Below are 26,000 nucleotides of genomic sequence, written 5' to 3'. Positions count from 1 at the left end.
TTTAACTCTTTGATGTCTCACTCTAGAAATATTGTCTGTATATTTGCTTTATTTAAGGACTACATGAGTAACTCCAGTTTTCTTATATGGAAGAATATTTTATATTTCAAACATATTGTGTATCTTTTTAAACTTCAACTGTTTTTGCGTTGGAGCAGTTAACTTAATAGCTGATGTTGGAACAGTTTATCCCTACATAAGTGTTTAGTTTGGCTCCAGTTTAGGTCACTTTTTTAGTCATTGTATAAAATTGACAGGATTAAATTTGTGCCTGTATCCTGAGGCAATATAGCTGACAACTAAGATGGCTGTATGTATATAACAGTTCAGCCTGTTTTTGAGGATTTTAGTTGCATACACTTTCTGTTCTGTTGTATATGCTTCGGATATGCTTTGTGATTTCATGTGTTTGACTTAGAATTTAGAAAAATCACTTTTGGGCAGAAGTTGTCTACAATATGTGAGATTTCTTTGTGTTTGTTTTAATTCAGTTGTTTGCATTCTGAATAATTTAGAAGTTCTATTTAAAATAAACAAAGAATGGAGTAGTATTGCCTGTAGTAAGAACATGTATGATGACATTTCGGACAAAGGAATCTGTACCTTCAGTGTCAGAATTGAGTAAATGTATGAGTAAATGAATATTAATATGCTGTCCAATACAGAAAAAGCAGTACACCATTGGAATATGTAGAAAAGACAGATGTACAAAGTTAAAAGATAGAATGTGGCATGCAACAACTTCGATATATGCCTTTCCCAGGCAACATTTCCTGTCAGCATCATCAGGTTATCAAGATTATATTTTTCTTGGTTATTAATGTTTGTTTATGTTTGAGATACTCACTGTATTACATTAGGAGTGAAAATAAGAGTATGTCCTACATTACAATTTTCCTCTACATATATCAAACTTAGAATATAGCTTTATTTTGCTATTCAATTTCCTCTTTTAGAGCAGTGTTCCTATGTGATGTGTAGGAGAGGTGAGTGATCAGTGGGTTGACTGGTTCCACTAGTGCTATTTTCAATTTTTCCTCTTCTACTCTTCTTTCCATGGTCATGATTATTCAGGGAGGAACTATGCTTCATTGCTTTGTCTGAAATTTTCAGACCGTCATTGCCCATCTATCTGGATATGAGAGGGAGTTATTACTTTTTCCTTTACCATCAATGAAGTCAAAAGCATCTATTAAATTTTTGAAGTGGAGGGCTTGAAAACAGTCACCTGTGGGCTTAACTTTACTTGCGCTGAGCATCTAAATTTTACTTCCATGGGAGTTGTGGGTAATTGTCATCTCTGGAAAATCAAACCATATTGCCTAGAGGACTACATCTACTAGCCTGAGGATGGTACTATTTATTTATTTATTTTATTTTTGGACAGGGGTCCAGAGAATGAGCCCAGTGTGGTTTAAAAGCAGAGCTGTAGTAGGAAGCCCAGCACAGACACTCCTCCTTTCTCTGTTGTCTGGAAAGGGAGAAGTAGACCAAACTTCCAGTAGAGTTCAGGACAGCACTTTGAATGAAAGATCCCGCCTTTCATATTTGCCTTGGTTAGGTGAGATCTGTCAATATGGAGCTCTCCTGGCTGCAGGAGGGAAGCTATTCTGTCAACAGCAGGGGAGAAGGGCTTCAGTCATTTTCAATCCCTTACTCCTTTGCAGCCTTTGCTGATTTGAGGATAGGTGTGAAACTGACATGCTAGTTTCACTTTGCTGCTGTCAGGGTCCCTATTTCAAGGATACTTTTTCACTTACATTAACAAATGGGAAGACTGCCCCCCACCACCTGCCCCTAAGTTTTGTTGCAGTGCCATGTTGGCTTGTGCTTTACTTACCTCTTAAGTTAAGGGCTCTTGAATATTATCCTGAGGCAGAACCCAACTTAGTAAAAGTTTCATCCTCCCTTTTTTTTTTTAAAAGGTAGACAGTATGGGCAGTTTTTTACATATCCACACTCCCAATCGTTCTACTCTCCCTCTTCTCTGCTGCCTGTCCCCCTTCACCTCTCTCCCTGCACCTGCTTCTCTGTTCCCTAGACATATTTCCTAGCCATTTGGTTCTGTTCTCCCTGTTCCCCAGCTGCCTCATTCTATTCTGCTTAACTGTCCTGGACTTACCTCTTCTGCTGCTGATGTAACAACATTTCCCTTTGTAGGTCATCAGCAATGGGGAAAGAACCCTGACCTCTTGTTCTTAAAAGGCATGAGCTTCTACTGTAAGAGCTAAAAGACGTATGCCTGTTAGCCTGAGCAACCTCTATATGTAGTCCAGAACAAAGAATCTTGATGGACCCTCCAAATTTGTTATGCTGTCAGAAGCAAGGCTCAGTTTTTGAATGAGAACTCAGTTTATTCTTGGAATTCTAACCTTTCTTCAGAGCTTCTTGTAGGCCAAGTCCTCCCAAAGCAAGCTGGCCTCCTCAGACAGCAGCATATACATCGCTGATAGGCCTCTGAAAGTGCTCACTGCAGGGGTATTCACCCTGTTCTTAAAGGGGCAGCTCCTGTTTCTCTCATTCTATAGTTTACAGAGCTAGTAACAAAAATAACAATATAAATACAACAATAAACAAATATTCACACATTCAAAAATTATTATTAAATACTAACTAGGGCTGTCGATTAATCACAGTTAACTCATGCGATTAACTCAAAAAAGATGAATCGCAATAAAAAAAATTAATCGAGATTAATCGCAGTTTTAATTGCACTGTTAAACAATAGAATACCAATTGAAATTTATTAAATATTTTGGATATTTTCCTGCATTTTCAAATATTTGATTTCAATTTTACAACACAGAATACAAAGCGTATAGTGTCTACTTTCTATTTATTACAAATATTTGCACTATAAAAATGATAAACAATGATTACCTCCTCAGTAATGTGGTAAAGGACTGAACTAACTTATCTTTAGTCGCTGTTCTGACTTATCAGTATGGCAGGATGGTGTAGCGAATCTTGCAATTGTGCAGTCTGTGTTGCTTTTACTTTGTGGCTAAATAAAATAAAGTGGAGCTACATCCCTAGTGCTGTCAGTTCAGACGTTTGGATCTTTATAAACTACACTTGAGTAATCCATTTCAGTAGTCTTCCTTTCCAGGGGAAGAATTGTTGCTTCAGAAATAACTACCAATTTCTTTAGGAGATGTGCAAGCCTGATGGTGAAGAACTTGGACTCATTCAATAGGAAATTGTTATTTAGCCATAAGATGATATGTTCATTGGTGCTGAGATGGGAAAAAGCTGCGAGCAGGTGTGCAGATTTTTTGTAATGATCTTGGAAGTGGGGGAAGTAGGTTGCAGAACTTGAAGGAAAGTACTTGTTTTGAGTCCATGTTTGTCATTGGTCTGAGATGACACATTTTGTATGGGAGACTACTAGATTAATGTACCAGTCTTCAGATTAAATTGCATGACTCCAGTTTGCATGAATTGCATGAAAATGTGAGAGGACCTAAAATATTGTAGAAGGAGGCTAGCATCTTCTGTCTTCCAGTGGGGGGTAATTACAGTTCATGGATCCTTTTAACACATCTGACTACATCTGGCTTTAACTGATATCCTCAATATGTCAAAACTATGGTTTCTTTTTACATACAAAACTTTATTGATCTTCACTGTTATAACAGCTTGCATTTCATTTCATCCAAGGTTCTGAAAGCACTTCACAAGGTGGATCTGAGTTTCATTTTACAGGTGGGAAAACTGTGTCAAAGGAAACCTTTAGTAACTTGTCCAAAGTTCAGTTAGTGAGAGAACCTGGGGTTTTTACTCTGCCAGGTGTTCTTATTAGATGGTTTAAGGGCTTTGAAATATTTCATATGTATCCTTCAACAAATGGAGGATGAAGATATCTGCTTCTTGAAGAAATGTTACTTAGTTCCCGATAGAAGGTCTGCAGAGATTTTTTTCCATTAGCTGTCTTACTAGCTTTCTTGACTTATGTGACCAACTTATATCTGTTGTTTTTAAATCGATAAAGACTCTTCCCAATTGTTTATCACCAAGTAAATTGGCAGCTGGGTCTTCTAAACTACAGCTTGACAAAGGCATTGTCTGAAAAAATACGCTCCTGACTGACATAAGTTTTGCTGACTAAAGCGCCGGTGTGAACAGTGCTGTCGGCGGGAAAGCTCTCTCCCACCTACATAGCTACCACTGCTCCTTTAGGGTGGTTTAATTATGTCGGCAGGAGAGCTCTCTCCCATCAGCCTGGAGTGGCTACATGGGAGACCTTACAGCAGTGCAGCTGCAGTGGAACAGCTGTGCTGCTTTAAGGTCCATAGTGTAGACATAGCCTAAATATGGCTTCAGTTAATGGAAAAAATCCAATTACTGATTGCAGAGTTGCAGTCATTCCTAATGTTACAAAGTGATAGTTCCAGTATCTAATTGTGTTCCTTATTTTGTATTCCTTAAACGCTTTGGTACAATGTGGTAATTGCAGTAGTTGTATCACAATGGGAAATCATTTAAATTGAATGTAGGCTTTGTCTATACATGAAAGTAAATCCAGAATAAATTAAGTATTCCTGATTAACACCTTGTGTGGATGTGCTTATTACAGAATAAATAAGAATAAAAGCGTCCACACGTAGCTATTCCAAGAATGACTCCCTTTGCAGACAAGTCTTTTTTTTGGACAGCTTTCAGATTATGGTCTTGTTTTTTTGTCATGAGATTCTTGCATAGTAAAATATTCATTTAATGTCCATTTATACTAATGAAAAGTTTAACTGATGAAGGATAAAATTTTCAAAGGTGACTTCTCCTTCCTAGTTAGGGTCCATCAATTTTGGTTTCCAGATCCAAAGCTGAGGATGGGGGATTTTACCCATAAGGGTTCCCTTCTGTTGAAGGGCATGGTAGTATCCTCTTCTTTCCTTTCTCTGCTGGCTAGGACCCTCTGGAAAAACAAAGACCTTGTCAAAATAATTTTTGTTCTATCTTGGCCATTCAACTCCTTTTTCTCTTGAAGATGTCAATGTGTATTGTACCTTGTTTCCTATTAACTTTCTTGGTGAAAAACTGTGATCCCTAAGCCTTTTAGCACCTATCAACCCTTAACCAGGGGGCGGGGCTACTCAGGACTCAGGGAGACCAGGGCTTTAAAAAGTCTGCTCCTAAGCAACCAGAGGAGCTCGCGACCAGGAGAGGCAAACAGGGGAGTTTTGCGAGGGAGTTTTACAGGGGGAGTGTGAGCAGGGGCTAGAACTCAACTTTCTTTAAACTTAAAAGCCAAAAACATCCCCTTGATATAAACAAAACAACAAAGGAACCAGCTGGAGTAAAAAGAAAATGCAGGGAGAAGTCCAGCAACAGAGTGGGGGCTACCCAGTTTATTGCACCCAATACAGCATGTACCTGCCCTATAGGCAGTGGCATATGTGTGTGCATTTGGTGCAAGGAGCTCCTGTACTCAGAGACCGTGTACAGGTTTTGGAGACCAGAGTGGCTGAACTGGAACAGCTGAGGGAGACAGAGAGGTGCGTAGATGAGACTTTCTGGGACACAGTAGAGTGGTCCTACCACTGGTCTGACAGCCCCTGTGCTGCTGAGGAGGATGAAAGTCTCAGGGAAGGAGAACATCAAACTGGAGCAGAGGGAAATAATCCCATAGTTGGGACCCTCCTTCCAGATGATGATGTGGTATCCTCTCGCCCTGACGATACCTTTCAGGGGAAGGGAATGCCAGCTATTAGAAAAAGACAGGTATTAGTAATGGGTGATTCAGTCATTAGAAACATAGATAGCTGGTTTGCGATGACCGGGAGAACCGCATGGTGACTTGCCTGCCTGGTGCGAAGGTTGCGGATCTCTCGAGACATCTAGATAGACTTATGTGTAGTGCTGGGGAGGAGCTGGTAGTCTTGGTACATGTAGGTACCAATGACATAGGGAAGGATAGGAGAGACGTCCTGGAGGCTAAATTTAGGCTGCTAGGAAAGAGATTGAAGTCCAGGACCTCCATGGTAGCATTCTCTGAGATGCTCCCCGTTTCACGTGTAGGGCCAGTTAGACAAGCAGAACTGCAGAGTCTCAATGCCTGGATGAGATGATGGTGTAGGGAGGAGGGGTTTATATTTATTAGGAACTGGGGAAGCTTTTGGAAAGGGGCAGCCTATACAGGAAGGATGGGCTCCACCTAAACCAAAATGGAACAAGATTGCTGGCACTTAACGTTAAAAAGGTCGTAGAGCAGTTTTTAAACTAAGGGCTGGGGGAAAGCTGACAGGTGCAGAGGAGCACGTGGTTCGGACATCCCTTAGGGGAGGATCTATTAATAGAAAATCTCTATGTCCTAGTGAGGACGAGAGGATGGAAAATGATAAAATACAGGCAGGGTCTGATCAGAAACAGTCAAATAAAAAAGAGTTCCATTCAATTATATTGTGTAGTGGCAGACAGTTAAAAGGAGACAAGTTTTTAAAGTGCTTATATACCAATGCTAGAAGTCTAAATAATAAAATGGGTGAACTACAGTGCCTTGTATTAAATGAGGATATTGATATAATAGGCATCACAGAAACTTGGTGTAATGAGGATAATCAAAGGGATACTGTAATACCAGGGTACATAATATATCTGAATGACAGAACAGGTCGTGCTGGTGGGGGAGTGGTATTATATGTGAAAGAAAGCGTAGAATCAAATGAAGTAAAAATCGTAAATGAATCAGACTATACCATAGGTTTCAGAGTAACAGCCGTGTTAGTCTGTATTCGCAAAAAGAAAAGGAGTACTTGTGGCACCTTAGAGACTAACCAATTTATTTGAGCATGAGCTTTCGTGAGCTACAGCTCACTTCATCGGATGCATACTGTGGAAAGTGTAGAAGATCTTTTTATACACACAAAGCATGAAAAAATACCTCCCCCCACCCCACTCTCCTGCTGGTAATAGCTTATCTAAAGTGATCACTCTCCTTACAATGTGTATGATAATCAAGTTGGACCATTTCCAGCACAAATCCAGGGTTTAACAAGAACGTCTGAGGGGAAGGGGGTAGGAAAAAACAAGGGGAAATAGGTTACCTTGCATAATGACTTAGCCACTCCCAGTCTCTGTTCAAGCCTAAGTTAATTGTATCCAATTTGCAAATGAATTCCAATTCAACAGTCTCTCGCTGGAGTCTGGATTTGAAGTTTTTTTGTTGTAATATCGCAACTTTCATGTCTGTAATCTCGTGAACAGAGAGATTGAAGTGTTCTCCGACTGGTTTATGAATGTTATAATTCTTGACATCTGATTTGTGTCCATTTATTCTTTTACGTAGAGACTGTCCAGTTTGACCAATGTACATGGCAGAGGGGCATTGCTGGCACATGATGGCATATATCACATTGGTGGATGTGCAGGTGAACGAGCCTCTGATAGTGTGGCTGATGTTATTAGGCCCTGTGATGGTGTCCCCTGAATAGATATGTGGGCACAGTTGGCAACGGGCTTTGTTGCAAGGATAGGTTCCTGGGTTAGTGGTTCTGTTGTGTGATATACCAACACCCCCCCGCAGACGTTCTTGTTAAACTCTGGATTTGTGCTGGAAATGGCCCAACTTGATTATCATACACATTGTAAGGAGAGTGGTCACTTTAGATAAGCTATTACCAGCAGGAGAGTGGGGTGGGGGGAGGTATTTTTTCATGCTTTGTGTGTATAAAAAGATCTTCTACACTTTCCACAGTATGCATCTGATGAAGTGAGCTGTAGCTCACGAAAGCTTATGCTCAAATAAATTGGTTAGTCTCTAAACTATACCATAGAAATTACATGCTCTAATTATAAGAATATAGCAGTAGGAATATATTACTGACCATCTGACCAGGATGGTGATAGTGACTGTGAAATGCTATGGGAGATTAGGGAGGCTATTAAAATAAAAAACTCAATAATAATAATAATAATAATAATAATAATGGGGGATTTCAACTATTCCCATATTGACTGGGTACATGTCACCTCGGTATGGGATGCAGAGATAAAGTTTCTTGACACCTTAAATGACTGCTTCTTGGAGCAGCTAGTCCTGGAACCCACAAGAGGAGAGGTAATTCTTGATTTAATCCTAAATGGAGCACTAGATGTGGGCCAAGAGGTGAATATAGCTGGACCACTTGGTAATAGTGACCATAACATAATTAAATTTAATATCCCTGTGGCTGGAAAAACACCACAGCGGCCCAGCACTGTAGCATTTAATTTCAGAAAGGGGAACTACACAAAAATCATAGGGTATGTCTACACTACGGAATAAGGTCGAATTTATAGAAGTCGGTTTTTTAGAAATCGGTTTTATATATTCGAGTGTGTGTGTCCCCACAGAAGTGCATTAAGTGCTTTAACTCGGCGGAGTGCTTCCACAGTACCGAGGCTAGAGTCGACTTCCGGAGCGTTGCACTGTGGGTAGCTATCCTACAGTTCCCGCAGTCTCCGCTGCCCATTGGAATTCTGGGTTGAGATCCCAATGCCTGATGGGGCTGAAACATTGTCGCGGGTGGTTCTGGGTACATATCGTCCGTCCCCCCTTCCCTCCCTCCCTCCGTGAAAGCAAGGGCAGACAATTGTTTCGCGCCTTTTTTCCTGAGTTACCTGTGTGGACGCCATACCACCACAAGCATGGAGCCCGCTCAGGTAACCGTCACCGTATGTCTCCTGGGTGCTGGCAGACGCGTCACGGCATTGCTACACAGTAGCAGCAACCCATTGCCTTGTGGCAGCAGACGGTACAATACGACTGATAGCCGTCCTCGTCATGTCCGAGGTACTCCTGGTCGCCTGTGTGAGGTCGATCAGGAGCGCCTGGGCAGACATGGGCGCAGGGACTAAATTTTTAGTGACTTGACCAGTTCATTTTTTTTAGTCCGGCAGTCAGTCCTATTGAACCGTCTTATGGTGAGCAGGCAGGCAATATGGATTGCTAGCAGTCCTATTGCACCGTCTTCTGCCGAGCAGCCATGAGATGTGGATGGCATGCAGTCCTTCTGCACCATCTGCTGCCAGCCAAAGATGTAAAAGATAGATGGAGTGGATCAAAACAAGAAATAGACCAGATTTGTTTTGTACTCATTTGCCTTCTCCCCTGTCTAGGGGACTCATTCCTCTAGGTCACACTGCAGTCACGCACAGAGAAGGTGCAGCGAGGTAGATCTAGCCATGTATCAATCAGAGGCCAGGCTAACCTCCTTGTTCCAATAAGAACAATAACTTAGGTGCACCATTTCTTATTGGAACCCTCCGTGAAGTCCTGCCTGAACTACTCCTTGATGTAAAGCCACCCCCTTTGTGGATTTTAGCCCCCTGTAAGCCGTGTCGTCAGTCGCCCCTCCCTCCGTCAGAGCAACGGCAGACAATCATTCCGCGCCTTTTTTCTGTGCGGACGCCATACCAAGGCAAGCATGGAGTCCGCTCAGCTCACTTTGGCAATTAGGAGCACATTAAACACCACACGCATTATCCAGCAGTATATGCAGCACCAGAACCTGGCAAAGCGCTACCGGGCGAGGAGGCGACGTCAGCGCGGTCACGTGAGTGATCAGGACATGGACACAGATTTCTCTGAAAGCATGGGCCCTGCCAATGCATGCATAATGGTGCTAATGGGGCAGGTTCATGCTGTGGAACGCCGATTCTGGGCTCGGGAAACAAGTACAGACTGGTGGGACCGCATAGTGTTGCAGGTCTGGGATGATTCCCAGTGGCTGCGAAACTTTTGCATGCGTAAGGGCACTTTCATGGAACTTTGACTTGCTTTCCCCTGCCCTGAAGCACATGAATACCAAGATGAGAGCAGCCCTCACAGTTGAGAAGCGAGTGGCGATAGCCCTGTGGAAGCTTGCAACGCCAGACAGCTACCGGTCAGTTGGGAATCAATTTGGAGTGGGCAAATCTACTGTGGGGGCTGCTGTGATGCAAGTAGCCCACGCAATCAAAGATCTGCTGATATCAAGGGTAGTGACCCTGGGAAATGTGCAGGTCATAGTGGATGGCTTTGCTGCAATGGGATTCCCTAACTGTGGTGGGGCCATAGACGGAACCCATATCCCTATCTTGGCACCGGAGCACCAAGCCGGCGAGTACATAAACCGCAAGGGGTACTTTTCAATAGTGCTGCAAGCTCTGGTGGATCACAAGGGACGTTTCACCAACATCAGCGTGGGATGGCCGGGAAAGGTACATGACGCTCGCATCTTCAGGAACTCTGGTCTGTTTCAAAAGCTTCAAGAAGGGACTTTATTCCCAGACCAGAAAATAACTGTTGGTGATGTTGAAATGCCTATATGTATCCTTGGGGACCCAGCCTACCCCTTAATGCCATGGTTCATGAAGCCGTACACAGGCAGCCTGGACAGCAGTCAGGAGCTGTTCAACTACAGGCTGAGCAAGTGCAGAATGGTGGTAGAATGTGCATTTGGACGTTTAAAGGCGCGCTGGCGCAGTTTACTGACTCGCTTAGACCTCAGCGAAACCAATATTCCCACTGTTATTACTGCTTGCTGTGTGCTCCACAATATCTGTGAGAGTAAGGGGGAGACGTTTATGGCGGGGTGGGAGGTTGAGGCAAATCGCCTGGCTGCTGGTTATGCGCAGCCAGACACCAGGGCGGTTAGAAGAGCACAGGAGGGTGCGGTACGCATCAGAGAGGCTTTGAAAACCAGTTTCATGACTGGCCAGGCTACGGTGTGAAAGTTCTGTTTGTTTCTCCTTGATGAAACCCCCCGCCCCTTGGTTCACTCTACTTCCTTGTAAGCTAACCACCCTCCCCTCCTCCCTTCGATCACCGCTTGCAGAGGCAATAAAGTCATTGTTGCTTCACATTCATGCATTCTTTATTCATTCATCACACAAATAGGGGGATGACTACCAAGGTAGCCCAGGAGGGGTGGTGGAGGAGGGAAGGAAAATGCCACACAGCACTTTAAAAGTTTACAACTTCAAAATTTATTGAATGACAGCCGCCTTTTTTTTTGGGCAATCCTCTGTGGTGGAGTGGCTGGTTGGCCGGTGGCCCCCCCACCGCGTTCTTGGGTGTCTGGGTGTAGAGGCTATGGAACTTGGGGAGGAGGGCGGTTGGTTACACAGGGGCTGTAGTGGCAGTCTGTGCTCCAGCTGCCTTTGCTGCAGCTCAACCACACACTGGAGCATACTGGTTTGGTCCTCCAGCAGCCTCAGCATTGAATCCTGCCTCCTCTCATCACGCTGCCGCCACATTCGAGCTTCAGCCCTCTCTTCAGCCCGCCACTTACTCTCTTCAGCCCGCCACTTACTCTCTTCAGCCCGCCACCTCTCCTCCTGGTCATTTTGTGCTTTCCTGCAGTCTGACAATATTTGCCTCCACGCATTCGTCTGTGCTCTGTCAGTGTGGGAGGACAGCATGAGCTCGGAGAACATTTCATCTCGAGTGCGTTTTTTTTTCTTTCTAATCTTCACTAGCCTCTGGGAAGGAGAAGATCCTGTGATCATTGAAACACATGCAGCTGGTGGAGAAAAGAAAAGGGACAGCGGTATTTAAAAAGACACATTTTATAAAACACTGGCTACACTCTTTCAGGGTAAACCTTGCTGTTAACATTACATACATAGCACATGTGCTTTCGTTACAAGGTCGCATTTTGCCTCCCCCCACCGCGTGGCTACCCCCTCAACCCTCCCCCCTCCCTGTGGCTAACAACGGGGAACATTTCTGTTCAGCCGCAGGCAAACAGCCCAGCAGGAATGGGCTCCTCTGAGTGTCCCCTGAAGAAAAGCACCCTATTTCAACCAGGTGACCATGGATTATATCTCACTCTCCTGAGGATAACACACGAACGGATGTTGCTTGAACGCCAGCAAACATACACTGCAATGCTTTGTTGTACAATGATTCCCGAGTACGTGTTACTGGCCTGGAGTGGTAAAGTGTCCTACCATGAAGGACGCAATAAGTCTGCCCTCCCCAGAAACCTTTTGCAAAGGCTTTGGGAGTATATCCAGGAGAGCCGCGAATGCCAGGGCAAAGTAATCCTTTCACATGCTTGCTTTTAAACCATGTATAGTATTTTAAAAGGTACACTCACCGGAGGTCCCTTCTCCGCCTGCTGGGTCCAGGAGGCAGCCTTGGGTGGGTTCAAGGGGTACTGGCTCCAGGTCCAGGGTGAGAAACAGTTCCTGGCTGTCGGGAAAACCGGTTTCTCCGCTTGCTTGCTGTGAGCTATCTACAACCTCGTCATCATCATCATCTTCTTTGTCCCCAAAACCTGCTTCCATGTTGCCTCCATCTCCATTGAAGGAGTCAAACAACACGGCTGGGGTAGTGGTGGCTGAACCCCCTAAAATGGCATGCAGCTCATCATAGAAGCGGCATGTTTGGGGCTCTGACCCGGAGCGGCCGTTCGCCTCTCTGGTTTTCTGGTAGGCTTGCCTCAGCTCCTTCAGTTTCACGTGGCACTGCTTCGGGTCCCTGTTATGGCCTCTGTCCTTCATGCCCTGGGAGATCTTGACAAAGGTTTTGGCATTTCGAAAACTGGAACGGAGTTCTGATAGCACGGATTCCTCTCCCCATACAGCGATCAGATCCCGTACCTCCCGTTCGGTCCATGCTGGAGCTCTTTTGCGATTCTGAGACTCTATCATGGTCACCTCTGCTGATGAGCTCTGCATGGTCACCTGCAGCTTGCCACGCTGGCCAAACAGGAAATGAGATTCAAAAGTTCGCGGTTCTTTTCCTGTCTACCTGGCCAGTGCATCTGAGTTGAGAGTGCTGTCCAGAGCGGTCAAAATGGAGCACTCTGGGATAGCTCCCGGAGGCCAATACCGTCGAATTGTGTCCACAGTACCCCAAATTCGACCCGGCAAGGCCGATTTAAGCGCTAATCCACTTGTCAGGGGTGGAGTAAGGAAATCGATTTTAAGAGCCCTTTAAGTCGAAATAAAGGGCTTCATCGTGTGGACAGGTGCAGGTTTACATCAATTTAATGCTGCTAAATTCGACCTAAAGTCCTAGTGTAGACCAGGGCATAGAATATTAGGATTGGAAGGGACTCAGGAGGTCATCTAGTCCAACCCCCTGCTCAAAGCAGGACCAATCCCCAATTTTTGCCCCAGATCCCTAAATGGCCCCCTCAAGGATTGTACTCACAACCCTGGGTTTAGTAGGCCAATGCTCAAACCACTGAGCTATCCCTCCCTACAAAATGAGGAGGTTAGTTAAACAGAAATTAAGGGGTACATTGCCAAAAGTGAAATCTCTGCTAGCTGAGTGGAAGCTTTTTAAAGACTCCATAATAGAGGCTCAACTTAAATGTATACCCCAAATTAAAAAACATAGGAAGAGAATCAAAAAAGAGCCACCGTGGTTAAACAACAAAGTAAAACAAGCAGTGAGAGGCAAAAAGGCATCCTTTAAAAAGTGGAAGTTAAATCCTAGTGAGGAAAATAGAAAGGAGCATAAACATTGGCAAATGAAGTGTAAAAATACAGTTAGGAAGGCCAAAAAAGAAATTTTTAGGAACAGCTAGCCAAAGACTCAAAAAGTAATAGCAATTTTTTTTAAAGTACATCAGAAGCAGGAAGTCTGCTAAAAAACTAGTGGGGCCACTGGACGATTGAGGTGCTAAAGGAGCACTCAAGGACGATATGGCCATTTCGGAGAAACTAAATGAATTCTTTGCATCGGTCTTCACAGTTGAGGATGTGAGGGAGATTCCTGAGCCATTCTTTTTAGGTGACAGATCTGAGGAACTGTCCCAGATTGAGGTATCATTAGAGGAGGCGTTGGAACAAATTGATAAGTTAAACAGCAATAAGTCCCCAAGACCAGATGGTATTCACCCAAGAGTTCTGAAGGAACTCAAATGTGAAATTGCAGAACTACCAACTGTCGTCTGTAACCTATCATTTAAATCAGCTTCTGTACCAGATGACTGGAGGATAGCTAATGTGATGCTGGGACGTTATTGACGTGAACTGTGACCTTATAGATCATTGTTGCAACCAAGGTCCTATAGTTGCACCACTCCTTGTACAAAGGAGGTCCAGTAAGATGTCTATGGAAAGGTTATGATTTGCTGCTTATGATTATGCTATCTGTATGTGTGTATCATTTTTGTAGTTGAAGTTATGAATATTGGCTACGTACTTGTATCTCAATGTGTTTTGATTCTAAGTAGCCTCAGTGAAGGATTTGGTCCGCTTCTTGGGAAAGGACTATTCTCAGTAAATGCCCAATCAAAAAACACTTAACTGACAATGAACTTTGGGAGATGCCAATCCACATGTGAGCTTTCCTGGGAACGTTCAAACCAGGGGTAGGCAACCTATGGCACGATTGCCGAAGGCGGCACGTGAGCTGATTTTCAGTGGCACACACACTGCCCTGGTCCTGACCACCGATCCGGGAGGCTCTGCATTTTAATTTAATTGAAGCTTCTTAAACATTTTTAAAACCTTATTTACTTTACATACAACAATAGTTTAGTTATATATTATAGACTTATAGAAAGAGACCGTCTAAAAAACGTTAAAATGTAATACTGGCACACGAAACCTTAAATTAGAATGAATAAATGAAGACTTGGCACACCACTTCTGAAAGGTTGCCGACCCCTGGTTCAAACTACCATGTAAACAATGGCGTTGGCCTGTGAAGAACTGAGTGATGCATGGACATGTGACTCCAAACTCCATCTTGTTGCTGTGATTTTGCACAGGAGAACCAAGGGGTTTCCGCCCACAAGAGAGAGAATATAAAAGGCCCTGGAAACCCCTCAATTTTTTCTTCAATCCTGCTTCTTGCCTCTGGAGGAACTTTGCTGCAAACTGAAGCTCTGAACAAAGGACTGAATGACCCATCCCAGCTGTGGATGGACTCCAGAGACTTCATTTGAACCTGCAGTTTATTCCATCACTGCTACAAGCCTGAACCAAGAACTTTGCCATTACTGTATGTAATTGATTCCATTTAACCAATCTTAGCTCTCATCTATATTTCTTTCTTTTCTAAATAAACCTTTAGATTTTAGATTCTAAAGGATTGGCAACAGCGTGATTTGTGGGTAAGATCTGACTTGTATATTGATCTGGGTCTGGGGCTTGGGATCGGGAGAACCTTTTTTTCTTTTACTGGGGTATTGACTTCATAACCATTTGTCCCCATAACGAGTGGCACTGGTGGTGATACTGGGAAACTGGAGTGTCTAAGGGAATTGCTTGTATGACTTATGGTTAGCTAGTGGGGTAAAACTGAAGTCCTCTCTGTTTGGCTGGTTTGGTGTGCCTTAGAGGATGAGAACCACCAGCCTCTCACCAAATTCTCTTACGCAAAGTAAGCTGCCATGGGATAAGAGGGAAGGTGGTCTCGTAGATTGGTAACTGGTTAAAAGATAGGAAACAAAGGGTAGGTATAAATGGTCAGTTCTTGGAATGGAGAGAGGTAAATAGTGGTGTCCCCCAGGGGTCTGTTCTGGGACCAGTCCTATTCAACATATTCATAAATGATCTGGAAAAAGGGGTAAACAGTGAGGTGGCAAAATTTGCAGATGATACAAAACTACTCAAGATAGTTAAGTCCCAGGCAGACTGCGAAGAGCGACAAAAGGATCTCGCAAAACTGGGTGACTGGGCAACAAAATGGCAGATGAAATTCAATGTTGATAAATGCAAAGTAATGCACATTGGAAAGCATAATCCCAACTATACATATAAAATGATGGGGTCTAAATTAGCTGTTACCACTCAAGAAAGAGATCTTGGAGTCATTGTGGATAGTTCTCTGAAAACATCCACTCAATGTACAGCGACAGTCAAAAAAGCAAACAGAATGCTGGGAATCATTAAGAAAGTGATAAATAATAGGAGAGAAAATATCATATTGCCTCTATATAAATCCATGGTACTTCCACATCTTGAATACTGTGTGCAGATGTGGTTGCCCCATCTCAAAAAAGATATACTGGAATTGGAAAAGGTTCAGAAAAGGGCAACAAAAACTATTAGGGTTATAGAACGGCTTCCGTATGAGGAGAGATTAATAAGACTGGGACTTTTCATCTTAAAAAGAGTGTGTTTGACTTGAACCCCTTCCACCTCCACTTCCCCTCTCTGGGTCCTCATTCCTTTCCCCCCACAAACCTTCCTTTTTATTTCTGATAGAGTCCAGGCTTCAGGAAGTTGAGCTGCTGCCTCTGATATGTAGAGTTAGCAGCATAGTACTGCAAAGAGAGTCCTCTAGAGGGCCGCCTGCATCTGTTTTTTCTGTGAACTGGGTTTTTCCGGGGTGTTCCGGTTTGTGCCAAATCAATAGGCTTGTGATCACTGATGCATAAAACATAACCTGAAAATTTGAAGTTGATGGTGTGCAGCGTTCCAAAATTATTGTTACTGATAGAGGAATGCAGTTGCACTGAGTGTTAGACCTTCCTTTGCTTGGTTGGTGATTATCTAGTTTGACCTCTTGCACTATGTCGTTTCGCCAAGAGGATTGCATAACACAAGCCATAGAATCTCAGCCAGTAATACACTTGTTTTTTTATGACCTGCAGTACTGCATGCTGACTAGTGTCCAGTGAGAGTATCTAGTCTGTATTAGAATAGTCACTTAATAGTATCTGCCATAGTTAGTGTTACAGAGTTTCAATTAGAACGTTGCTTTCACATGTTCTGAATTAGAGTTGAAATTTTCTACTAGTGGTTGCTAAAATGAACGTTAGGATAAAGAGTTTGAGCAAATCATTTTAGCCATTTTAGTTCTAGAAGTGTAAAAAACCCCAACCCCTAATTTTTTCATTTAAAAAGAAAAGACATTTATTTCATAAAACTAAATTTGCTGAACTTTGAAATTTGGCTTGTGAACAGTGTTCATTTTAAGCTACTTGTACAACCAGCTTTGGCAAAAATTGGCTGAATGATAGAAGTGATTTTTTTTTTCATTTGTTTGCTACCCATTGAACATGTTTTGCACCTTTTTACATGCCACATTGTACATTGAATCTGCCTTATGTGTTGTGCTCAGATTCTTAGTTGGACAGCCAGTGTGTAAATGTTATACAGAAACTCCTCGGAAAGTTCTTCCAAATAAATTATACTAACATATTATCAGGAACTGAAGAAAATCATATGGATGAAATTGCAGAATTCATTATTTTAGAGCCTCTCTGTAATGTTTTTCTGTATCTTGAAATATCCTGCAGATTATAAATTTCATTTAAAGGTGGACACCTCTGTACAACTCTTTAGTACTTCCTAGTTCACTGAAGATATCTTGTAATGCATTGTTATGTGACATCATAGATGCTGTAGCTTACCATAAGACTTCTGATATTTTGTGATGTTGCCAGGAAGCACCATGAAGATCTCTGGGAATTACCCAGATTAAAAACAAAGCAACAAAAGACAGTTTACATTGTCTTGCAGCCTGCTTTTTAGGAGAATTTAGTGTGTGTTTCTGTAAACTTAGCCATTCAGAAAAGTTGTTTTCAAACAAATAATAGCAACCCTTCTACCCTGCTTATCTCAATGAGATGGGAAATTAAGTGTGTAATTGGGATAATTTAAATACTAAAATTAAGTTAACTACATTATATTTTTTGCATTTCCTATCTTTAATGTCCTATAGCAGCTTTAACTTGAAGGCTTCCCTTTAAATTCCTGTCTCGTACTTGAATGTTGCAAGATTAGTCATCTTTCTGTGACACGTGGGTACAATGGGTAAACTAAGGACAGCATGGCGGTGTCAGCTCTAGGTAATTTGTTCTTTTATATTGTTAGGAGTCTAGTACAGTGGCTCTCAAACTTTAGCAACCCGAGGACCCCCATTTTGATTTAAAAATTTTTGCGGATGCCCAAGCCGGCTTCTGATTTTCCCTGGTGGTACTGAACACCCACTCAGCCCCAGGCCCTCCCCCCAAACCCCCCTGCCCCATCTCTTCTCTGCCTCTTTCTGCTCCCTCCCCTGATTGTGCCCCATCCCTGCTCCTTCCCCTCCCTCCCAGCACCTCCTGCACACCATGGAACAGGTGTTCCGCAGCGTGCAGGAGGCACTGGGAGGGCAGGGGAGGAGTTGATCAGTGGGGCCGGTGGCCCTGGACATGACTTGTGGACCCCCTGGAGTATCCTTACGGACCCTGAGGGGTCCATGGACCCTGGTTGGAGAACCTCTGCTTTAGTATACTCCTGGGGGAATTCTGCACCAAAAAACTAAAAATTCTGCACACAATATTTTAAAATTCTGCAAAATTCTGCATATTTTATTTGTCAGAGCCCAGCAGGAGGGCCAGACACCTGCATCCCCCCCCCCCCCCGAGCCCAGCTGTGTGGCAGTCCCCCAGCCCAGACACCCGCACTCACTACCCCCACCACACCCAGAGCCTAGCTGCAGGGCCCTCCCAGCCCAGACACTTGTACCCTCTCATCCTCCAGAGCCCAGCTGCAGAACCCCCGACCCAGACACTCGCATGCACACCCTATCCCCCAGAGCTCAGCTGTGGGCCCTCCCCCAGCCCAGACACTCACATCCCCTCCCCCCCAGAGCCCAGCTGTGGAGCCCACCCCACCCCAGACACCTTCACCCTCTAACCCCCAGAGCCAGGAATCCAGAGGGAGAAACAGCCTGATGCTGCATCCTGGCCTTGTGTGGAGTTTCCTGCACGCTGCCCCCTTTTTTCAGGGTGTGCTGAGAACTGCAGCTGCCGGGAACCCTCCAGCTCCTCCTCCTCCTCCTCCCCCTCCCACGGCAGTGTCTTTTATCTGCTGGGTTCAGCGGCCCCGAGTGGTGGCCAGCCGCTCTGTAGCCCATTTTTGTGGCAATTCTGTGGGGAAAAGGAAATTCTGCATGCACAACATTAATTACTGCACAAATTCTGCATGGACAGTGGCTCAGAATTCCCCCAGGAGTACTAGTAGCATGGAAGCTTGGACAATTAAGAATGAAGACTAATTGCTGTAGTTTACTGCTCTGTCTTAGAACGAGCTCCTGGCTTGGGGTATGGGGAAGCATATGTAGCCTTAGTAACGCCCTCATGATAAAATGTAGAATTTTGAATTCAGAGACACCATACTTTCTGGTTTGTGTATAGTCCTGTGGTTTCTAATGTGGATATAAATACTAGTTACACATTGTTACTGATTGTGAACTGAATACTTGCTTGCTTACTCTTCTTTTCAAACTACCTAGCCTTTATTTATTTCTGCTGAGGTTCTATGTATTTGTTTTTCAGATGAGACCCTTTTTGCTCTTCCTGCTGCATCTGAGCCTCTGATGCACTCCTCTGCAGGCAAGTTCTTTCTGCTAGCCTTTTGTCTTAGAATACATTCTGCACTTTGACTGTCACCTCATTAACTCCTTCCAACTAGTTTGCATTTACCAAAAGTTGGCATGGGTCCAAGAATAGCATTTATCTTCCAAATTCTAAGCTTGCAGTTTATCTGCTCAAGATTCAAATATGCATTTGTTTCCATAGATGGCAGATAGTGACTGTTATAAACAAGCTACTGCTCTGTGGATTCTTGGACTCTTGATACAGGAACTCATGTGATACAATTAACAGGTTAAAATTTTAAAGCATAGTTGCTCTCACTGACTAGCAAAAGCTTTAATCAGTAATAACTTTCTGCAGTATTTTATGTGTAAATGAACTCCATGGTATAGCATTTACTCAGTGGCCGTTCTTCTAATATGCTATCCATTGAATCTTTTTTTTGTAAAAGGGAAAATAAGACCGATTCCCCTCCCACCTCCCAGCCAACACACACACCTGGTTAGAGTTCCCTAACATTCTTGTTGGTGATACTTGGATTGGATACTGTTCTTCTTTGATTTTTTTGATCTAAAGTAATCCTTGCACTGCATAAAGTTGCTGCTTCTCTAACCTTTTGCATACTTCCCTGCTTGCTAAAAGACGTGAAATAGAATAACATTATATTCTAACCCACACTTTATTTTAATGGCTAGTAATATTTATGATAGTTTTAGAGGAATATTTTAATAACTAATATTATTTTGAACTTGTCATACAGTTTGCATTAACTTTAAGAACACTTGCATTCTCTAACTTTCCTTTCTGTCCATGGTCACAGAAAAAGTTATGGACTTGCAGGAGAAGCCAGGTAGCGCTATGTCGTCTGGCCAAGAGGATTTCACTGCAGTCCTGCTTGACACTGCTGCTTCTCTTCCTTCCCTCTCTCCTCTCTCAGCCGATCCCTTTAAAGAGCACACAACCTTTGATATGCTATCAGATGGATTACCTGCAAGAGGCATTTACAACAAAAATGAAAGTGAGGCTTATAAAGAAATTGCAAGGAATCCATTTCTTGTAGAGAAAAATGCCAGAGATGTTCCAGAGATGGAATATTCAGAAATGGAATTCCCATTTGCTAAAGCAGAAGCAGCCATTATATCACAGACTATAGAAGAAAAGCTGCTAGAGAACAGTAAAGAAAGGTTTAACCTAGAAAAAAACCCTGCACATCAGCAACATACATCTCCAGAAGTGCCCGTTGATTTATTTGGAAAGCATGATGAAGAGGCATCTTCTGAGAAAGTGAAATATGATAGCAGTGATCATGGTGAAAAAGTGGTTTTCGAAGAAAACACTCCTACAAGGGAAGAATATGTAGACTTCAAACCATTTGAGCCAATATGGGAGGTAAAAGATACTTGCCATGGAGTTAGCAGCTTGAAAGTGGTTGTTGGAAGTCAGGTAGATAGCAAATTAGAAAGCAGTTTAGATGAGAAATATGATGCAGATAAACTTCAGATACTAACAATACAAAAAGATCTTGAAAACAAAAGTGAAAGCAGTAATGAAGATCTTTCCTTCCCAAGCACCCCAGAAGCTATAAAAGAATCTTCACAAGCTTATATTACTTGTGCTAAATTTGAATCTGCTGTAACAGTTGAGGACAATATGGCTAAAACTCTTTCTCCATTAGAGGAGGAGATGTCAGAAAATAAAACGGATGAGAAAAAAATAGCAGAAATGAAAGCCCAGATTGGCACAGAACAGAATGATACCTGTATTGAAGTAGTAGCCAGGCAGAGCCAGGAAGCTGACTATGCTGAAACAGATAGTTTATCAGAGAAGTCTGCTGATACTGCAGCAAATATATCTGAAGGTCTTACTCCAGATTTAGTACAAGAAGCATATGAAAGTGAAATGCATGATGCAACATGTACAAAACTTGTTTATGAAACAAAGATAGATTTAGTCCAAACATCTGAGTCATCACAAGAGCCTTTGAAACCTGTGATACAGCTCTGTCCCTCATTTGAAGGAGCTGAAGCTGCCCCATCACCAGTCTTGCCTGATATTGTGATGGAAGCCCCATTAAACACTGGAGCTGCTGGTGCAGATGCTACTGCTGGGCAGCTTGAAGCCTCCCCATCAGAAGCTTTTACTCCTGTCATTGATTATGAGAATGTACAACAAGAGTCTGGGAAATCTCCACCATACGAAGAGGCAGTGAATATATTATTAACACGGGCACAAGAAGCAAAGGAGGAAGCTGTATTAAAAGAACCTGATCATAAGAGTAGTGCAGTTGCTGAAGAAATAGAGACTCCTTATATATCTATTGCTTGTGACTTAATTAAAGAAACAAAGGTCTCCAGTGAATCTGCTTCTCCAACCTTTATAGATTATTCAGAGACACTAATAACAGAATGTGTTTCACAGCGTGTGCCCGAACATATTGAGTCCTTTGAAAAGATGTCACCCCAGTCTGGTAAAATTGCCTTGTTTAGTGGTCAGCCAACACCTGAGCTTCCTCAGAAAGAACCAGTAGTTGCATCCCTCACGGTGGAAGACAAATCAGTTGAAAATACTGACAAGATTGTAACAGATGATGATGGTAAGGAGGGACTTACAGATTTGCTACATTCTACTGGCAAACCCTATTTGGAGTCTTTCAACCCTGAATTGGAATCTTCCATAACTACTACTGCTTTGCCCTCTGAGTCAGCTTTTATAGAAATAGCCAAGAAGGAAAAAATTCCTCTTCAAATGGAGGAGTTGAGTACTGTGGCCGATTCAGATGATATGTCTGTTTTTAAGGAACCAAAAATAGTAGACAAAGTTCTCTTATCCACAGAGTCATCTCCAGTCCCACTGACCGAAGACTTTATGACATTAGTCAGTCCTAAAACTGTTCCTAAATTTGTGACAAAAAACACTGACAAAGAAATATCGCACAAAGATGAAAGTAAACAGATTACTAATGTGCTCAAAGCTGAGACAGGTCACTTACCTTGTCCAGAACTACCCCATGATCTGTCTTTAAAGAATGTGCAAGTGAAAGCTGAAGAAAATATTCATGCCTTGGTAAAGTCCTCAGAGGCTTTGGTCAGAGAAGTGCCTGAAGGATCCAAGTTAGTGTTACTGCCTACTGATGTTTCACGTTTGTCCACTGAGAAAGAGGTAGTCAGTATAGGAAAACCTGAAACTCTTGAGAAAGAAGCTGAGAGAGAAGTTGCTTCTGTTAAAGACAAGAAAAAATCTACTGCTATATTTACAGCAAAGATGAGTAAATCCTCAGGTAATCTTCATACACTGTCTTGCACTTCACTAATCAACATATTTCTTTAGCTAAACTTAAGCATTAATGACGTCTCTTTTTTTAAAATGGATCACTATTTGTACATTTCATTGTCTAACATATTTCTGGTGCCCACGGCTTAAAGTGTGAGAACTGTATTAACATTTTCCCCATCCTGACTGCATCATTATTTTTTTGTGTTCAGTCTTGCCTACCAGCCACTCAGGGTGGATTTCCCTTCCCCAGTCTTCTCCTCTCCTCTTTTTACTGATGGTCTGTTGATAGAGAGCTTTACCCTGAGCTAAGAGAACAGCTTACTGCTTACTTCAAAATTCTTTGCTCCTCAATAAACGGGACATCAAAAGCCCTGGAAACCAGCTTTTATTGCTCAAAGCCATGTATGTTATCTCCATGTTGCTAGCCACAAGTTTTGAGACCAAATTATTCCTCAAAGGCATGTTGCCATAGTAACTGGGATGGTTAGTCTCTTAATTTACATTGTATGAGTTTATCTCAAATGCTTTTGTTTCTTCACCTACAGAATTTAATCATAAATCAGATCTTAAAACTTTCTGGGTAGTTTTTCATGTACAACTTGTAGCCATCAAAGGCGCACTGATATAGCCTAAGCAATAACTTATGTATTGCTTTCCAGTGCTGTAATCAGTGGGCCGATACGTACATCGGATATCTTAATATTCACATTATTGAAAATGCTGAGCAGTAAGAAGTCCAATATTCTGTGAACATTAAAATCACTTTGTACACATTGTACACAGTTATATTAGAGATGCCCATTTCTTATTTTTAAAATGAGATCTTAGTGAGCTGTACTCTAGCATAGTATTTCCTTAGGTTCACATTGATTTAAAGTAGCAGAAAGGTAGAGGATAGGACTCTCAGCATTTCATGTTTCATAATTACTGCTCCAAACTGTATGCCTCATTCAAATCCAGCTCAGTTGTGGGATAAAATAAAACTGTGTTTGCCTTTTTGGTGCAGAACACTATGTTCCTTCTTGAAAAATTCTTGTGAATTGTACATAAGCCTGTGATTTACTGGAAATCTGCTTCTGGCACAAGTTTAGTATAAATATGGATACTTTGGAATCGGCAATCATTTCAGTGTATGTATCCCTATTAATCTGAATTCTGTGAATTCTTGTTTTACTACATACATGATGTGCAGTTTAATTTTTATACTTTGTGTTGGTATTCCATGTTACCTGCATGCAGCAGACTTAAAATTCCATAAGGGTTCTGTTTTGTGTGTGTGTGTGTGTGTACTGGTACCATTACCTTATTTATCCAGTGCCTACTTCAAGACCTTACAATTTAAAATTACACAACATTCTAAAATTAAATGCAGACTTTTTCCTTCCTAAAAGTTGCTGCTATTTCTCTAAAATAAACAGAAAGATCTTTTCTTTTCCTTTCCGGATCCTGTTGCCTCTTAGTATAGCTGTATTTATATTATTACAAAGTGTTCCTTTGCTGTTTTATGAAGACTTCACATCCAATACCAGTTGACCTCTCTGGGCATTTTTCTTGAAACTAGTTTCTCATCATTTGAACTCAGGGAAGCTATCATCTGTTTAAAAAAAAAGTTATTATTTTGAACAAGAACCTTTTAAAGCACATTGCTAATAGATTCCTAGACTTTAACGCCAGAAGGGACCATCATGACCATCTAGTCTGACCTCTTGCACATTGCAGGCCACAGAACCTCACCCACACTCTCCTGTAATAGACCCATAACTAACGCTATGTTTTAATCATGAGTACTTTTAGTAAAAGTCATGAACAGGTCACGGGCAGTAAACAAAAATTTACAGCCCGTGACTTGTCCATGACTTTTATATATACCCCTGACTAAAACTTGGGGGGAGGGGCGGCTCAGGAGGGGGCGCCGTGGGTGCTGGGGTGGGGGGCGTGGCCTGGGCCCCCCCCACAGTTGCTTGGGGGGGCACTGTGAGTGTTCAGGGGGTGCAGCACAGGGGAAGATGTAGGTGCTGGGGGAGGAGTCTGGGGGGCCTGAAGCAGGCTCCGTACCTGGCTCCTGGGAAGAGGCGACCCTAGCTCCACATGCTGCCTCTGCTCCACCCCAAGCCCCGGTTCTGCAGCTCCCTTTGGCTGGGAACTGTGGTCAATGGGAGCTGCGGGTAAGCACCGCACCCCAATCCTGAGCCCCCCCACACCCAAATTCCTGCTGCTGGGAAGCGGAGGGGAGCCCCTAAGACTGCTCCAGCAGTGGCTGGTGAACCTGGCCTGGGGCTGCCTGAGCTGCTTAGGTGCACCGGCCGCTGCAGAAGTCACGGAGGTGATGGAAAGTCACAGAATCCGTGACAAACATGGAGCCTTACCCAAAACCTCTGGCTGAATTTGTGAAGTCCTCAAATCATAATTTAAAGACTTCAAGTCACAGAGAATCCACCATTTACACTAGTTTAAACCTGCAAGTGACCCAGGCCCCATGCTGCAGAGAAAGATGAAAACCCCCTTAAGGCCTCCATCAATCTGACCTGGGGGAAAATTCCTTCACAACCCCAAATATGGCAGTCAAACCCTAAGCATGGGGGCAAGACCCACCAGCCAGACACCTGGGAAAGAATTCTCTGTAGTAACTCAGAGCCCTTCCCATCTAGTATCCCATCACCAGCCACTAGAGATATTTTCTGCTAGCTGTTGCAGATTGGCTATGTGCTATTGTGGGCAGTTGCCTCGTACTCCATCAACTTATCAAGCTCAGTCTTGAAGCCAGTTATTTTATTTTTTTGTCCCCTCTATTCCCTTTGGAAGGCTGTTCCAGAACTTCTTTCCTCTGGTGGTTAGAAACCTTCATCTAATTTCGAACCTAAACTTGTTGATAGCCGGTTTATAACCATTTGTTCTTGTGTCCACATTGGCGCTTAATTTAAATAACTCCTTTTCCTCCTTCTGATATATTTATAGAGAGTAATCCTATCTCCCCTCAGCCTTATTTTGGTTAGGCTAAACAATCCAAGCTCTTTGAGTCTCCTCTCATAAGTTAAGTTTTCCATTCCTTGGATCATCCTAGTAGCCCTTCTCTGCACCTGTTCACGTTTGCATTCATCTTAAACATGGGAGGCAAGAATTGCAGACAGTGTTCTAGATGAGGTCCCACCAGTGCCTTGCCTGATGCATCCTAGGATTGTAGTAGCCTTTTTCATGGTCGCATCACATTTGGCTGCTCATAGTCATCCTCTCGTCAACCAATACACCATGGTCTTTCTCCTCCACTGTCACTTCCAACTGATATGTCCCCAGCTTATAGCAAGAATTCTTGTTGTTAGTCCCTAAATGCATGACTCTGCACTATTAAATTTCATCCCATTTCTATTACTCTAGTTTTCAAGGTTGGCCAGATCTTCTTGTATGATATCCTTGTCCTCTTCTGTATTGGCAATATCTCCCAACTTTGTGTCATCCACAAATTTTATTAGCACACTTACTTTTTGTGCCATGGTC

The 26,000-nt window shown here is 42.9% G+C and overlaps 2 protein-coding genes across 2 annotated transcripts in view; one reads left to right on the top strand and one right to left on the bottom strand.

The window, feature by feature from the left end:
* Positions 1-26,000, top strand: part of RTN4 (reticulon 4) — a 66,194-nt gene that overhangs the window by 3,690 nt on the left and 36,504 nt on the right. Inside the window, exons 2-3 of the mRNA XM_074949455.1 lie at positions 19,197-19,253; positions 20,056-22,512. Of these exons, the coding sequence (XP_074805556.1) occupies positions 19,197-19,253; positions 20,056-22,512 (2,514 nt within the window). The remainder of the gene's footprint in view (positions 1-19,196; positions 19,254-20,055; positions 22,513-26,000) is intronic.
* Positions 10,948-12,618, bottom strand: LOC141983929 (uncharacterized). The gene is made up of 2 exons (XM_074946886.1): positions 12,063-12,618; positions 10,948-11,483 (listed from the first exon to the last, which is right to left on the bottom strand). The coding sequence occupies exons 1-2, from the start codon at positions 12,616-12,618 to the stop codon at positions 10,948-10,950; spliced, it is 1,092 nt and encodes a 363-aa protein (XP_074802987.1).

This window comes from Natator depressus, chromosome 3 (assembly GCF_965152275.1).
Source record: "Natator depressus isolate rNatDep1 chromosome 3, rNatDep2.hap1, whole genome shotgun sequence".
Lineage (NCBI taxonomy): Eukaryota > Metazoa > Chordata > Testudines > Cheloniidae > Natator > Natator depressus.
Note: the sequence above shows the minus strand (reverse complement) of the source record. Positions and strands in the feature narration are given on the sequence as shown.

Excerpts from the sequence above, each read along its gene's own strand:
- LOC141983929 (XM_074946886.1), bottom strand. The coding sequence starts at position 12,618 with ATGATAGAGTCTCAGAATCGCAAAAGAGCTCCAGCATGGACCGAACGG. Across the intron at positions 11,484-12,062 it reads AGGCGGAGAAGGGACCTCCG|CTGCATGTGTTTCAATGATC; the intron begins GTGAGTGTACCT and ends TTTCTCCACCAG.